The sequence below is a fragment of the Physella acuta genome, unplaced genomic scaffold (assembly GCF_028476545.2).
Source record: "Physella acuta isolate Inbredline_101_S28 unplaced genomic scaffold, ASM2847654v3 ptg001574l, whole genome shotgun sequence".
NCBI lineage: Eukaryota > Metazoa > Mollusca > Gastropoda > Physidae > Physella > Physella acuta.
The window spans coordinates 165,318-179,135 of NW_026733088.1; the positions used below are offsets into that span (position 1 = coordinate 165,318).

Genomic DNA, 13,818 nt, shown 5'->3' on the forward strand with positions numbered 1-13,818 from the left:
ATTACATTACCCCAAGCTTATCCACAAACGGAAAGAAGTACGCGAAAAAAAAAGACAAAATAATAACCTGCAGGCATTTCCCTTCCCAAATAAAGATGTCTTTTTTTTACGTCAACTGTCTTTGATTAAAAAAAATAATTAGTAAACAGTACGTACAGTATATGAAATAAATAAAATACCTTGATCAATCCACGCTAATTATGTTATTATTTTTTCCCCACTAATTATGTAATTATTTTTATTCCCAACACCAAAACAAAGCAATAAAATTAAAAGGTAGGCCTACATTTTTTCCCCAGATATGTTTTTTTTTTATAAAGGCAAGTAATTGTGTTTTCCTAATTTATCACGGACGTAAGGAATGCTAAAGTACTAAATGTAAATAATTAGAATTTTTGTGAAAGATACATTTTTAGAAAAAAAATGTCTTTGATGGACATGCTGACAATTATAATTATAAAAATGTAAATTGTTTTATAACACCTTCAATATTATTTTTTTAAATCATAAATTTAAACAATGAGCACTTTAGATTTTGGAATCCACGATTAGCCCACAATAAACATCCAGAATTTAACTTTATTTATATATATATATATATATATATATATATATATATATATATATATATATATATATATATATATATATACACACACAAGTATATATATATATTACGCAACAGCAAGTGTATAACATCACTACTGTAGTAGATCTGTTTTAATTACATAACCATTATCAAGTTGCCATCCCTTAATGTGTTCTATTTTGTTCTGGTAAAGTTATAAAATGATTCAATTAGTTAACTAGTGACAGAAAAAGTCTTTTATTTTTATTGCGCTATTATGTACATTTCATATATAATATTATTGTATATTTGAACTTGCACCAATCAGTGCACAAGTGAAGAGGTCTGTTTGCTGTTAATCCCATCTTCTGCTCTCTTTGCCTTGGCTCTCTGAATGACATTTGTAAACAACTTGAGGTAAAGGTGCAAGGCATCAGGTGTGTCATCATTGCCTGGTACACAGTACGTGACCAGGGAACAGTCCACATTTGTGTCCACAATGCCAATGGACGGTATTAACAGTTTAGACGACTCAATGACACCTTTGTGGGTTTCAAACACAGTGTCGTGAGTTCCAAGAAAAATACAAACATCAGGATAAATAGGAAGAGTGCCGAAAATATTGGAAGCATTTGTAAAGGTTCCTGCAAATACAAAAATTGTCAAAGTTAACACAAGCAAGGATCAGCTGAATTACTAAATAATAAAAATATTTTTATTTTCTGAAATGGAAAATGAAGGAAAGCATTTCAATTTTTTAATATTGTAGGCTATCGCTTGAAAACAGTAGATGATTTTTCTGTTTGCAAAGTCATGAACGATGTTGAAAATCTGAGAATTGATGTAACGATATTTTTTCCTTGTTTAGTTCTACTACATGTCCGCCAAGCTGTTGACCGATGACCACTTTGTGAAAACCATGTCCTTGTTTGAGAATATTGATGAAGTGATAGATATTTGGATGGTCAGCAACAACTGCTGAATTAGGCGCTGCAGCCAACATTCGTTCTTTTCATTTCATTAAAAAATGGCAATAGGTTTCAGTTGTTTTGTTGGACAGCAAACAGTACAGTCAAGCAATGACATCGCCACTGATGAGCGCATGAACTGTGTAGAACTGAAAAAATGTCTCAGGCAAACAGTAAAAGTCTGTTTTTGTCAGCTACATCAATATCAAACAATAAAAAATTCTCACCCCTAGAAAGTTTCTTGTATTCAGCAGGCAGTTTAATAGTTAGAATTTTGCATCTCTTGGGGGATTTTCCTGTTTCTGTATCTTTTTTTAATGTTGTGTCAAACTTGAAGTACTCCACATTGTATCCCATCTGATGCATGTGTGTGTTCATGTGTGTGTTCATGTGTGTGTTCATGTGTGTTCATGCAGAAATCAACAACAACAACATTGTTTTTAACTTTGATCTTTGCTTGACATGCAGAGATCCTATTTCCTCAATCCTTGTAACAATCATAACTGATCACACCTTCTGCTAAAACTTTCTGGTTAATATAAACATCCATCGTGCATAACTTTTTGAATCCCATGAATACTAAGAACTTCATTCTTGCTAAATACAAACAACACAAAATCTAGTTCACTTATGGCCAAGGCCCCGGAGAATACGGAGCACGTCCTTTAAGAAATGTTCATTATATAGCCAGTCGCGATCCAAACACTGGCCCCTACACACCCCACTCAAGGAAAAACTAAATGGGGCACCTGCTGAACTGGAGACCCTCCGTCATATACTAAATTAAGAACGAAGAAGAAGAAGAAAGTTCACTTGAATCATAGACAAGAGTAAATGATGACTTGTATTCATCTACTAATGCATCCAACAAATCTCACAAAATATATACCTGAGATTGCAGTTATGCCAGATTATGAAGTGCAGGGGAGGGGGTATACTCATACTGTGTATTGCCACAGTTTCAGAAGAAAGGCTGATGCAATATTTTTTGAAAGATTTCATTAATGCGTTACCAATCAGGTATTTTTAGATGCATGGCCTTGTTTTGTAAAAAGGAGTTGCTTTAATTTAAACAAAGCAGACTCTTCTTGGATCTGAGTTATTTGGGTTGGTCCACACAACCATCCAGATGGCCCAGAGCATGCTGTATGAAAGCTTTGAGTGTATGTTAATCACCCTCAGTAATAGTGAGGTAGAAGCAACAGACAAGCTTTCATTTTACATATATATATATATATATATATATATATATATATATATATATATATATATATATATATATATATATATATGTATGTACGTATATGTATATATATATACATGTATATATACCCTAACCCAGACAAATGTAAATGTAGCAAATTCTTGCCTTGTTACCTCCACTGACCTGTGTAACCTGCTCTATTATAAATTGAGTGATGTCAAAAAAAACTCACCTCTCTGCCAGGGCCTGCAATGTGCATACTCTCCTATTTCTTGAGCAGCTTTCTCTATCCAGGGGAGGAGCTGCATGTTGCGACTCAGGAAGAGAACCATCCCCCCTCTGTAGACTATGTGGCCACACACATTCAATGCATGCTGAAGCAGGGGCAGTGTCTGTTCCAGATCAATGATGTCCACTCCTTGACGGGTGCCAAATAGAAAAGGTGTCATGGATTCATGGCGCAGACCAGCATTGTGACCCAGATGGACACGAGCCTGAACTCAATATTGACACAAAAATTAGGGGAAAGTCATGAAGGGAGGTTTGTACAAACATGTGGACTGGCGGTCTGTGTACATGATTGGACTGGGGGGTCTGTGTACATGTCTGGACTGGGGGGTCTGTGTACATGTCTGGACTGGGGGGTCTGTGTACATGTCTGGACTGGGGGGTCTGTGTACATGTCTGGACTGGCGGTCTGTGTACATGATTGGACTGGGGGGTCTGTGTACATGTCTGGACTGGGGGGTCTGTGTACATGTCTGGACTGGGGGGTCTGTGTACATGATTGGACTGGGGGGTCTGTGTACATGTCTGGACTGGGGGGTCTGTGTACATGTCTGGACTGGGGGGTCTGTGTATATGATTGGACTGGGGGGTCTGTGTACATGTCTGGACTGGCGGTCTGTGTACATGATTGGACTGGGGGGTCTGTGTACATGTCTGGACTGGGGGGTCTGTGTACATGTCTGGACTGGGGGGTCTGTGTACATGATCAGACTGGAGGGTCTGTGTACATGATCAGACTGGGGGGTCTGTGTACATGATTGGACTGGGGGGTCTGTGTACATGATTGGACTGGGGGGTCTGTGTACATGATTGGACTGGGGGGTCTGTGTACATGATTGGACTGGGGGGTCTGTGTACATGATTGGACTGGGGGGTCTGTGTACATGATCAGACTGGGGGTCTGTGTACATGTCTGGACTGGGGGGTCTGTGTACATGTCTGGACTGGGGGGTCTGTGTACATGATCAGACTGGGGGTCTGTGAACATGTCTGGACTGGGGGGTCTGTGTACATGTCTGGACTGGGGGGTCTGTGTACATGTCTGGACTGGGGGTCTGTGTACATGATTGGACTGGGAAATTTGTGTATACATCTGTATCAATACCCCCACATCCCCATCCCTGTCCCCTTCAGACAAAAAAGAACCTTTAACAATCCTTCTGTGTGTGGACCCATAAATAAAAATTGGTGATAAAACTTAGCCACGTCTCACTTGAAAGAGATCTTTTAGAGTAACAAGCTTTTTAACTCCAAAGTAATCTTCTTGCTGTACAGCTGATTCAACTTTAGACAACAGTTCATCATCACGTAGATTTGCAGCTAAAATCCAGAGAAAGACTATTTATTACGATGATTACTATAGAACAGGGGTTCCCAACCTTTTTTTACTCTAGAGCACATTCTAAAATATCGGTAGGGTGGCGGGCACCACCTATTTTAAATCGACAAACTCCTTCCATAACTTGTCATTTTCCCATAATTTATTTTCTTATTTTCTAATTTTCTTATAGTCATAATGCATTAATAAATAATAAACAAAAAAATCATCGCTTATGAATACAATAAATTACGCACCTTGCTTTTAGCCTGTTAATTTTTTTTTAATAGAAAACTCTTAATTCGTGTTTCGTCTGATGAACATGTCTCTTATCTAACTGTCGCGACCCGAACAGGGCAGCAATCACAATGACAACAACGCGGTTCCAGGCGAGGAATGCTTTTTGCACATCACTCCATGTACACGCGGAAACCCCAAAGTGAGCCGATGATCGCTGAAGCAATCAGAGTTATGTGCCTTGTGATTGGCGCCTTCGGCGTTTATCGGATCAGTTCGTGGCGTTCGTTCCATTCGTTCACTTCGGGTTTTCAGCGTGTACAATTTGTGATGTGCAAATGGCACTAGCCGTTCCAGGCTAGCGTAAATAGTGCAGTCTGGCTCGCCGCTAGACAAGTTGGGACAAGTATCGAACATATTTAATTAACCTAAGCAGTCAAAAAAATTAAAACTGAAACAAATGAATAAAAATAAATCATATTTTAAAATAATGTTTATGAAAAAAATTCTGTCTCTGTCGAATAGTGAGAGGTGGGCACATACCAATCGCGGGCACAGGGTTGGGAACCCCTGCTATAGAAGTACATTTTTTAAAAATCATTGTAGAATATACTCTTACCTTGATGGTGATTCTTTGATTTTTGAACCGAGTCAAAAACAGATCCAAATAATCTTGAATGTTTTGAACTGAGACAAAGGTCTAAGGAGAAATACAAAAACAAAAATACACATTATTTCATCAATGGTAAGGTATATTGGTGCACATTTATATGTAATCCCTAGAGGGTTTCATATCATCAGCCACCAGGCTGGTGGCAAATGTTACAATGACATCACACAATATGTAAACCCAGCAGTTTTGGAGCGGGCACAAAGTTTTTTTTCTACTAGCAGTTTGGATCTTTTTTTAATTTTTTAAAATGGGCAAAAAATGGCTCCTAAAATATGGACGTAGCCATTTTTTCAAAAAAGGATAGTTTTAAACATATTTAACTTCAACAATGCACATGTCTGCATATGTCAAACCACTTCAAGGTATCTGATTGACGGTTGCATGAGCCATTTTTTTTACATTCTCATGAACTAAATACTTATTTTTTTGGCAACAAAATAGGAAGACGAATTCGTGAAAATGATGACCCTAGCAGAATAGCTATAGAAGATTATTAGTTTAATTGGGCGCATTGGGTACATGCGGTGATTCTAAAGTCATCTAGAATAATTGTAATGCCTTAATTTTCTACGTATCGTGTGTAATCCACATGGCAGCAAGGCCTTAATTTTCTACGTATTGTGTGTAATCCACATGGCCACAGATTGGCAGCATACTGTTCGATTGGTTTTTTGTAAAAAGTATTCTACTGACGTAGTAGTGTTTTGTAAAAAGTATACTACTGACGAAGTAGTGTTTTGTAAAAAGTATACTACTGACGTAGTAGTTTTTTGTAAAAAGTATACTACTGACGTATTAGTGTTTTGTAAAAAGTATACACTGGCATAGTAGTTTTTTGTAAAAAGGATACTACTAACGTAGTAGTTTTTTGTAAAAGTATACTACTGATGTAGTCGTTTTTTGTAAAAAGTATACTGACATAGTAGTTTATTGTAAAAAGTATACTACTGACATAGTAGTTTATTGTAAAAAGCATACTACTGACGTAGCAGTTTTTTATAAAAAGTAAAGCCCTTTATTGCAGTTTAATTAGGAGCTATCCTCTAGGCTACACATTACAAAAACTAAAACATGTTGATGTGCTACCACTGCATATCCTATTAAAAAAATATTTGGAATCACATTTACTTCTGTGGTAAATATTAAATATTATAAGGATTTTCTCTTAAATGTTTACCCGTTAGAAAGATGCACTTGATGTTTTATGTGTCAATATCAGCAGCTGTTATGTTAAATAATAGAACCAATAACTTTTACTCATGAAGTCTACAGTGTAACGAGACATAGCTTAAGTATATACCATTACTACCCTGTTTGTTCTAGAGAAAAAAATTTCATAAAATAAGTTTTAATAACAAGCTTTTATGTAATAATGCACTAAAAAGGAGAAAATAAATTATACACTACTATTTAAATAACTATAAAGAAAAGCGTGGGTCACTTTAGTATTTATTGGATACCTTTACTAATATTTAGGAAGAACCCAAGCTTTTCTTGACAGTTATTTAAATAGTAGTGTATCATTTATTTTCTCCTTTTTAGTGCATTATTACATAAAAGCTTGTTATAAAAACGTTTTTTTTATGAATTTTTTTTTAGTACTTTACATGCTTTTATTTACAATAGAGTTACATGAGTAAAAACCATTGCGCACCCACTGAACGTGATGGCGCGCCTACTGAACGTAATGACGCGCTATTGAACGTGATGACACGTGTGGAGTAGTTGGATAGAACTGCCTACTAATTCTGTCAAAATTCTAATTAATTCATAAAAAATTAATTAGGCATCCAATTAAGTCAAATTTAATGTCATGATGCATTGTCTTCATGTCTTGACCCCTGTACCAATAGGGCTGGTAAGTAGGTCACCAACCTGTTCTACGGCTCAATAAAACCTGCATGAGCCATAGAACTGGTTGGTGACCTACTTACCAGCCCTATTACAAACTGTATCTGTCAGTTAGAAGTGCCTGCAATTTCGCTCGGGTGTTTTGATCTAGACAGACAGATTGACAACTGATGACAGAGGAAGCAAGTTGAATAAAAGCTTGTAAAAAAGTATCTCCACATGCTGCAACGTTATTCAAGGTCAGTACCTCGGGAAAAAAAAAACTTCTCTCTTTTTCAATGAGAGTATAAATCTAGCCCTCCCTCTCCCTTCTCTCCTTTGCATACCTCATTTCTTGAAAAATTTTATAAGTAGGGTCAAAAGTGTACCATTTTATTCAAGATTACTATAGAACAGGGGTTCAAAACCTTTTTTTACTCTAGAGCACATTCTAAAATATCGGTAGGGTGGCGGGCACCACCTATTTTAAATCGACAAACTCCTTCCATAACTTGTCAATTTCCCATGATTTAGGTTTATTATTCATTTATAATATTTGACACAAATATATCACAATATACCTCTATATTAAATATTAAAGCCTTGACAATGAGGTAACGTTTTCATACATTAAATTTAATAGCTACGGGCGATTTTACGTACCCAAAACGACAGATTACCAGATCTAGTAGATATAGATCTATTTGTTTAGATATAGGGCCTGGTAAAACCTTAGTTTAGCGTCGGTTATTATTCCAGAATCATATAGCAGTAAAAAACAGTAAAACAATGTCAAAGTCTGTCACACACTTCCGGAATTCACCGGAAGTACTGTAAACCATACTTTATTTGGCGTCATCTTTTATTTTTATACAGAATGTTTAAAATTTGGATAGATTTATTTTTGTAATCGTTTTTACATTTTGTAATCATTTTTACTATTTTCGTAATCTAGATTTTTTTACTTGGCCTAGCAGCTAGATATCTAGCTAGATCTAGATCTAATTAATTAATGGTCGCAAATCCGCTGCAAGCCAAAAACATTAAATTATAACATTTGACTTCATTATTAATTATTTATGTTTTGTTTTTTTTTTGTTTTTTTAGATCTACTAATTTAAATATACTATTATATTTATTCTTGTTTCCTTTTGTTGATTAAACTTAAAAAAATTAAAACAATTTACTACAATCAACTTTCAATTTATTTATATTTCAATGGTCAAATAAACCATGGTTTACCGTAACTCTAGTTACCGAAACTCAACAACTCAACAAACATTACCCGATAATTTCCGACGCTAAACTAAGGTTTTACCTAGGGCCTAATGAAATTTTATTAAATCTAGATCTAAGATCTAGTCTAAAGTCTATTGGGTAATCTATCGCTTTAGCGTAATCAATTCGGCCGTCACTAGTAATGTAGGGATAAGGTAACTAATAAATATGGCTTAAATATGGATATATTTTTGCATATTTTACTAAAATACTAAAGATAATTGAATATTAAACCACATTTAAGGTTTAAATTAATAAAAATGTCAGGAAATTAAAGTTTAACAACGATGTTACAGATACTAAATTTGCTATTAAAAACAGCGGCCATCTTAAGAAAATATTATTTTGAGTCATTTCCCTTTAATTTCTATTTGTATGGAAATGTATTGATGTTTGCTATTAAATAGGTTAGTCTTGTGTTTAAATACAAAGCATGCGTTTTTTTTTTTAAATTCTGCCCTTTAAACAATTTAATTGACGACAATAAACATCAGTTCTAGAATTATTATTATGAGATGCAATTTTTATACATTAAGATACTCCCTATTTTTATAGAGCTACCACTACATATCTAATGTTTATTTAAATATTAGTTTGAGTTCATTCTTATTGTTTGTGTTATTGTTTGTTTCCTATTTTCATTTAATATTTTCATGCTTTTTTCCTTTAATTAGTGATTTAATCATAAATGACGTCCCGTTTTTTGACCTCTCTTCCCCTTAATCTCCCCCCCCCCCCCATTTTCGGCGTCACGAAATAGTTGTAATGTCGAAAATTACCTTTTTGCCCTGTCTGTTAAAGTCAAGCCATAATTCTAATGAAAAATATTTTTAGCATTTTTGTATTAGGCGAAATACTTAACGTTTCACGTTTCTTACCCCTCCCACTTCCCGCGTAAAACGTCGTCTCAAAACCAGTTACTCCACCCCTTAAGTGTGCGATGTCATTTAGGGTAGATGTCAAGTCCTATATATATTATTTTTGAATAACCTTTGTTGTCAAAATGTTGATACCAAATACCTAAAATGAGTTATATGGGGTTGCCCATAAACGATGTCACATATGCAATGCTAATGTGACGTCAACTTACGCAGGGTGGTCGGGGGGGGGGGGGAATGCGTGACGTCTATTTTGGAATCTTCTATAAAGCTGTGCTCAATGAAAATGAGGAACATAAAGCGTTCGTTTTCATGCATACATTTGTTCATAACTATTGCATGCCTGTTGTACTAAGCGGTGTTAAACAACCTCAGCACATCATCCCCGCCAAAAAGGGCCTGCCATTAAATGCCTACCGACGAAATTAGGCCGCACTATATTGACTCCAAATGAAATAACTTCTGACAACAAGGCTCAAACCAAGTAGCTCCTGTCAACAATATTCGACAAGTATTGACTAGCAGGTAAAATGGGACAAATCGAAAATTGAAAGTTTGAGGGGGGGGGGGGGGTGCAAATGAAAAGTTCGAGGGGGGGGGGGGGGGTGCAAATCGAAAGTTTGAAGGGGGTGCAAATGAAAAGTTCGAGGGGGGGGGGGTTGCAAATGAAAAGTTCGAGGGGGGGGGGGTGCAAATCGAAAATTTGCTCCCAAGGGGGCGCCAAATTGAAAGTATGTCCCCGGGCGCCGGGAAGGGTCGCTACGCCTCTGCAAATGACGTCACGCGCGCCGCGAACTTTGTGACGTTGTGCTTAGTGGGGGATGAAACGGCGTGGTTGTGAAAAATGACGTATTTCTTTTTTTTTTAACAGACGAATAAGTGATAGATTCTAATTTTCCTACGAACTATACGTTGATCTAGTTTTTTTTTCTAGAGGGGGATATCACTATATTGTGATGGGCGGTTTATATATAATCTCAATATATTCTGATCTACTACTATTCATACGGCAACTATTATACTCGTGAGGAGGACGGGAATCACTCTTATGTTCCGCAGACACTAATTAACAATGTCAACAACTTAGTTTATGAAATAACATGAACTTAATTAACACACACTTATAGATCATTTTCACAATATCAAATAATACGTCCGTTTTCTACTATATCTAACCCCCAACTAACTTCAATGCTGCGTCTTACGTCATCGGTACATTGTCGCACCATGCTCACGTCACACTCACGCCACAAATATTTTATTGAACACGCGCACAATACTCTCGCACCAAATCGTCTACCGTCAAGTTCGTACCGTCCTTAGTAACCTCTACTCGTCTAGTCTAATTCTATATATCTACGCTATGACACATATAGTGGGTGTTTTTTTTTGTGTGGTAATAATGGATGGTGGGGAGGGGTAAACATTGACTACTGAAGAAATCAAAAACTGATGACAGCAGAAGGCAAAGAAAAAAAAACAAACAACAAACCATGTGGTATTCAAATGTAACTAATTAAAATTTGAACCTTTTTTAAAAAACACAATAATCTTAATTCAGAAAAAGTGTAGGCCTAAGACTAATGTCTACAGACAAAATAAACAACTAGGCTTAATTAAATGGATCGCCCATAAATGACGTCATACTTTTCCCGACAATTTCCCTCTCACCCAATAGTTACTAAAAGCAAGATGATGATTTAATATCATTTCGCAGTTCTACTATACCCGAACCCTTAATCACAATTTCTAACGAAAACGAATATATTCTTCATCATTTTTTAAATAATATTTTACACCGTCCCATATTTTGAGTCCAACGTCATTTATGAGGAATATGGACGACCTAATAATTGACAAGTTAAGGGGTCATCCATAAATGACGTCACGCTTTTTTTTTTACGATTTTTACCTCCCCCCTCCCCTCCGTCACACGTCGTCACAAAAAGTCAGACCCCCCTAAAATGACGTCACACATCAGCCTACAACCCCCCCCCCCCCAAAAAAAATTGCAGTTGATTTTTTTTAAAAACATCGATATTTTTCCAAAATCTTGTCTGAAATATGTCAAAATATAGTATTTTAATCAAGTCCTATTATAATTTATTAAAACTGTTTTTTAAAAAGCTAAATAATGTCTAAAATTCGTTTTCTAACATTTCTTATCTATAAAGCAAAAGTGTGACGTAGCACCATCTGAACCCCCCCCCCCCTCTCCCCCTCATCACACATAGTCACAAAATTACCGACCCCCCCCCCCCCCCCTCCCCCCTACGATTGTGACGTCATTTATGGACGACCCCTAATCATAATCAGTACGAAAAGGGTTTAGTAAATGTTGGACCTCCCAAAATTTTTTGAGATCTTGGATGTACATACATACATAGCCTTCATTTCACTTGAAAATGAAATTAAAGATAAGAAGACGGCCCTCTGTCTTACTTATATTAAACAAGACAGGTATGTATAATATTAAACAACAAAGTCAACACAATATACATACGAATAGACATTTTTATCCAGGGAAACTACTCTAAATTTTATTTGGAAAGATGGCCGCTGTTTTTTTTCTACTAATATTTATCTCAAACACCTAGTTTAAAGTTAGTTTCATGTTATTTAAATTGTTTTGGTCACTGTTTGTTATTTTAAATCAGTTATCTGTGATATTTTGTAAAATTTGACTTAAATAAACTTATTTAAACAAATATATTATATATTCATCAGCTACCTCTCCCGCACATTACTACTGCAGCCGAATTGATTACGCTAAAACGATAGATTACCGTCTATTGTACCCTAGATCTAGATGTCTAGATCTAGATTACACGCTCAAATACTATTTGACAAATAGACAAATAAATTCAACTCAACTGAAGGTGAACGTGAAGCGCCGGGAATAAAATACGCTACAACGGAGTTTTACCCCTTTTTTAATGCCGAATAAACATTCATATTTATGATATTTTAATATTGTAATATAGGTCTACAGTATTTTATAATAATCTAGAATATATATGACTGTAAAGTGTAAGCCAAACATACTATGCAATGCCCTCGTATTCATGACTCTTATGGTGGTCGCCATTTTGAATTACATACACGTCTCTACGTAAAAATCCGTAAACATGTAGGCTAGATTTAGATCTAGATATCTAGATCTGATCTAGTCTAGTTTGGAGTAAACGAGACTGATCTCCCCTAAACTGTCTCGAATATTATTTAACGAGATAAATGGCCCGTTTAGGGAGAGATAAAACGGGCGCTAGGTTGATCGTGTTGTCTTTCCTCAAAATCGAAACAAAAACAAAATCACCACCTCAACTTTAATTTTAACCGGAATCTTCTTCTTCGTTCTTAATTGAATTATGGTGGAGGATTCAGACAACAAGTCCAACTTCGTGAACAAACCGGACTGTGGTCTCCAGTTTGGCAGGTGCCCCATATAATTTTTCCCTGAGTGGGGTGGGCAGGGGCCAGTGTCTGACTCGTGCCTGGCTATACAAAGAACATTCCTGAAGGACGTGCTCCGTATTTTCCGGGGCCTTGCCACAAGGGCACATTTCGCCACACCCAACCTTAAGTTTTTACTTTCACGTATATACGAAGTATAGAGAAAGTCTTGTAATCGTGCAAAAAAAAAATCGAGATTTTTACAAATCTCGACGTTTTACACCTCACTGATACGGAAAAACATAATTTTGCAATCTTGTCCGTATGTCTGTGTGTCTGTCTGTGTGTCTGTCTGTCTGTCTGTCCGTGTGTAAACACGATAACTTGAGTACCGTTACAGCTAGGTTGATGTAATTTCGTATATAAGTATTTTATCAAAATCGTTGATCCGTATCAACTTTTGAGCGATTTCCGATAACCGGAAGTGGTACTTTTCCTACTTTGAATTTTTCAAAAGCCTATAACTTGAGTACTATTTCAGATAGATAAATGAAATTTTACATGTAAGTAAAAGATCTAATTCTCTACCTTCTGTAAAATTTTGAGTAATTTCCGTTGACCGGAAGTAGTAATTTACGCTACTTCCGATTTCTCAAAAAACTAATGTACATTTTTAAAGTACTAATAATATTGCGCACTATTATGCACTTTTTTATTTAGCGTTCACTCGGTGTGCAATTCTTTTGTCTACGAGATTTTATTCTATTTTTAAAACTTTAAGTATTTAAAATGGATTAAAAATCATGTCGCCCGAGTTCCCATCCCCTGTTATTTTATATAAGAACGAGCCGGCCCGCGGCATAACATACGCCGCTATTTAGTTGTTGTTTTTTCTACTTTTCAGTTATTCATAATTTGTGAATTCGACAGTACCAACGCTGCCACTGAAAATATTTCTTTAAAACACTATAAGTAGCTCGTTAAGGACCATAACCCCCCCCCCCGTTCCCCCCCCCCCCCTCCCCCCTACGTTTAAAATCGTTGGCTCTGCTTGTAAACATTTAGAGTGAACACAGCTCACTAAAACCATGTAGGGGTGGGGAGGTAGGGAGCGCGTTTACAGCTTGTTTTCTAGGCGCGTTTGCAGCTTGTTTTTTAGCGGCTCCCAGAAGAGAATTATATA

The 13,818-nt window shown here is 36.2% G+C and overlaps 1 protein-coding gene across 1 annotated transcript; it reads right to left on the reverse strand.

The window, feature by feature from the left end:
- Positions 1-810: 810 nt before the first annotated feature.
- On the reverse strand, positions 811-12,475 carry LOC131928946 (small ribosomal subunit protein uS2m). Its single transcript, XM_059285127.1, has 5 exons — positions 12,288-12,475; positions 5,203-5,283; positions 4,242-4,348; positions 2,973-3,234; positions 811-1,212 (listed from the first exon to the last, which is right to left on the reverse strand). Exons 1-5 carry the CDS (start codon positions 12,328-12,330, stop codon positions 893-895), a joined length of 813 nt encoding a protein of 270 aa, XP_059141110.1. The 5' UTR covers positions 12,331-12,475; the 3' UTR covers positions 811-892.
- Between the last annotated feature and the right edge of the window lie 1,343 nt (positions 12,476-13,818).

Bases quoted from the DNA above. Each gene is read 5' to 3' on its own strand.
- LOC131928946 (XM_059285127.1), bottom strand. From the start codon at position 12,330: ATGGCGACCACCATAAGAGTCATGAATACGAGGGCATTGCATA. The intron at 4,349-5,202 runs GTAAGAGTATAT...TCTGGATTTTAG, and splicing joins ATCAAAGAATCACCATCAAG to CTGCAAATCTACGTGATGAT. The intron at 3,235-4,241 runs GTGAGACGTGGC...TATTGAGTTCAG, and splicing joins CTCTAAAAGATCTCTTTCAA to GCTCGTGTCCATCTGGGTCA.